Consider the following 3007-nt stretch of genomic DNA (forward strand, 5'->3'; position numbering starts at 1 on the left):
CACTCTCATCATTTGTGCAATGCACGAGCAATAGATCCTCTCTACTGCCCACACCCCCAGGAGACAAGTTAGGCCGAGGCATCTGAGCAGTGAGCTCAAAATGTGCTGTGACCAAGGAACAGAGAGCATGCTTCCAACCTAGGGCCAAGTGCCTGCCGGAAAGGGCAGAGCCACGCCTGATTCCTGGGAGGCAATGGCCACATGCACATGTAGTCATGTAGATTCGACGCCTTGCGTGCGTGGGGAAGTGCACGCTCATCAGCATGGGCAGCATGGGTGAGTGAGATGCATATATCCTGCATTGCGTGTATAGGTGTCGTATGCTGTGTTGTAGCTTTGCACTCAGCACTCACAGTTTGCACAACCTAGGACCCCTCGCCCTCTTGCTGAGAGTGCTAAGTCTCTGTAGCTAACTCAGGTTATTGTTTGTTCACTCTGAGTGGGAGTCAGTGCGGCTTGATCCCATGGTGTTTTGGGGATAGGAGACAGGGAAGGGAATGGAGTGTGCAACCGAAGGAGGAGGGAGTAGTCGAGTCCGAGTAGGTGTGGCATTCATGCTCCCCTTCACTGCCTCGGCCCAAATCCACTACTCCAGTCAGTGAAGGCCTTTATGGCGGCGCCGAGGAGCTGGAGTACCTAGCAGCACCGCCACCGGCCGTCCACCCTCTTCTTTAATGGACAAGACAAGGGCCAGGACGGCACCTTCACTGCCCTATTGCCTCAGTTTCATTCAAGGCCGGGGCAACAGTGAGGACGGCACCTTCACGTAGTACTACAGCGTTCATGCATCAATCTCTTGCTGCCACATTTATCACCATTACTATTGATTAATTATACTTAATAACAGTTATAGTACTAGTAGTACTACTACAAGATCTACTTACTTGCTCCAACCCTTGATTAACATACATGCATCGGTCCCTCCCTCCAAATACTAATCCTAGTTGGAATTCCACCCTAGTTTTGGTTTGGTCTACAGCTACTAGGGTTTCCTTTCTACAACCATCATGTCCGCCTAGTGGAGAAGGCTCAGGGTCCGCAGCGGCTTCACAGCGGCGTCGAGCATGCGATGAGCTGCCGCCTGTGTCGTCGCCGGCGCCGGTGCCAACGACTGCATGAACTTGCAGTTGGGGCAGGTGGGGTAGGACTTGCACAGCATCACCAGGAGATGGCAGTTGGTGCATGGCACAGCGATCATGTTGCCACCGGCGGTGTCTCTCTTTGTCGCTGCTGCTTGTGAGAGGGTAGGAGCAGTGGCGCCGGTGTTGCTGTCGTCCACAACGACGACCTGCCTCGTCGGCGTTGTGGACATGTTGAGCTCCAGGCTCACGCCCTGCTCCTTGGGCCTGTTCCAGCTCCTCTTCAAAGTCTTCCTGTTCAGGTAATACATCTTCCCGGACTGCAAAACAGCATTGCATATATAGCACATTAAATCAAATGATGAGGCTATCATGACAACATGAGCATCCATGTTGGATACTCCAATCCATACTTGCATCTTCTAGGCAACCGTGGTACTAGAAAGATTCCTCGTGGGCGTCACAAAATAGTAGGGAAACTATCACAAAGGTGCAGCTTTCTGCATGCACGTTCAAGCCGCATGCATTTTTTGCCACCAATATCCATGTCCATGTGCGACAGACGTGGCGGGGCATACATATGCACCGCGCCATAAATAGCTTTTGTTACACAATTAACTTTACCGGCTCTATATTAACACGTGTCGGCGCCGTAGACATGCTCGATTTTGTTTTAGTTTAGAGAGCTATGGAGAGAAATGACTTGTACCCCCTTGCTTGTACCCAAGGTAGAACATACAAGTATATACAACACAGAATAATTAGCTAGCTAGTGATAAAGACAGACAGGGAGGGACTCACTTGGAGGTCGAGGCACTGCTCCCAGTCGAGGGGCAGGGGGTCACTGAGATGGAGCTCCAGGTGCAGGTGCGACGCGGGCTCCTCCCAGGTGTTGTAATGCTTCCTCTTCTTCCGGGAGCTGCCGTCCGACTCGGAAGAAGACGAGCTGATCTGTTTGGTGTTCTTCTCCGAGGCGGGGGCAAAGCCCAGCGCCGGCCACGTTGGCCCCAGCGACAGCTCCGGCTGCATCTCCATCCTCTTGGCTCTCAACTCCTGGTGAAACTTGTGCGCTCTAAAGAATTCAGTGCTCATCGATCTCTGGCTTGGCTGGTGTTGTGATGACACCACCACTCCCTATATATATATGTGCGGAACTCGAGTACTCGACTGAAGTTATAGGAGGTGAGGAGAATTGAGTGAGCGAGCTGCTTCTCTTCTACAGCACGATTGATGGGGTCATGCAGGGGAGGGCGTGGACACTAAAGAAGGGATCTTAAATGGCCTCCATCCAACCCCATTAAGAAGGAGAGGGCAGGGCAGGCCAGGCCAGGCATTGAAGGGTGACAAGTAGAGTGACCTTAAATGACTCAAATCTCTCCACCTCCTCCCCCATTCAAGGCGGCCTCGCTCTACATGCCCGGACTGTACACGCCATAATGCCCCACCCAGCCCAGGAGAGCCACCACAAATCTACAAGGCCCGGCCCGGCCCTGATGCCATTGCCTGCCTTGTTAGTAAGTGTAAGGATCACTGGGCTCCAAAGCTAGCTCAGGCCGCAGCAGCTGCAGCAGCTGTAACTGAGGCGTGATGTTGGTTGTGCAACCTCCTGTGTCCAATGGAGAAACCGGTGCGCGTTGGTTGGAACTACAACGGCAGGCCATCTATTGCTGCAACAGCAACAGTGCTCTGCTGAATTTAACAGCACAGGAGTGAGTGATGAGGAGTGGGATAGCTAGCTAGCGTGTGAGCTTGGGTAAGATGGCTGTGAGTTCATGGCGATGGACGCTAGCTAGAGTGAAACCCACAAGGCAAGCACAGCTTGCAGAGGCCTCCCTCCTCCCATGTCTTAAAACCTCTCTTGTACTGTCTGACCATCATATCATACTTGTATACCTACACCATTAACTTCGTTGTAATCATGAACTGCT

At 52.4% G+C, this 3007-nt stretch overlaps 1 protein-coding gene across 1 annotated transcript; it reads right to left on the minus strand.

Annotated features, from left to right (window-relative positions):
• Positions 1–796: 796 nt before the first annotated feature.
• LOC123081682 (uncharacterized) lies at positions 797–2364 on the minus strand. The gene is made up of 2 exons (XM_044504233.1): positions 1881–2364; positions 797–1399 (listed from the first exon to the last, which is right to left on the minus strand). Exons 1-2 carry the CDS (start codon positions 2169–2171, stop codon positions 1016–1018), a joined length of 675 nt encoding a protein of 224 aa, XP_044360168.1. The 5' UTR covers positions 2172–2364; the 3' UTR covers positions 797–1015.
• Between the last annotated feature and the right edge of the window lie 643 nt (positions 2365–3007).

The sequence above is a fragment of the Triticum aestivum genome, chromosome 4A (genome assembly GCF_018294505.1).
Source record: "Triticum aestivum cultivar Chinese Spring chromosome 4A, IWGSC CS RefSeq v2.1, whole genome shotgun sequence".
In the NCBI taxonomy this organism is placed as follows: domain Eukaryota; kingdom Viridiplantae; phylum Streptophyta; class Magnoliopsida; order Poales; family Poaceae; genus Triticum; species Triticum aestivum.

What these genes read in the sequence shown, in the direction of transcription:
- LOC123081682 (XM_044504233.1), bottom strand. Translation starts at nt 2,171, where the DNA reads ATGAGCACTGAATTCTTTAGAGCGCACAAGTTTCACCAGGAGTTGAGA. An exon ending in AGCAGTGCCTCGACCTCCAA is followed by an intron (nt 1,400 to 1,880) that starts GTGAGTCCCTCC and finishes GCTGTTTTGCAG; the next exon opens with TCCGGGAAGATGTATTACCT.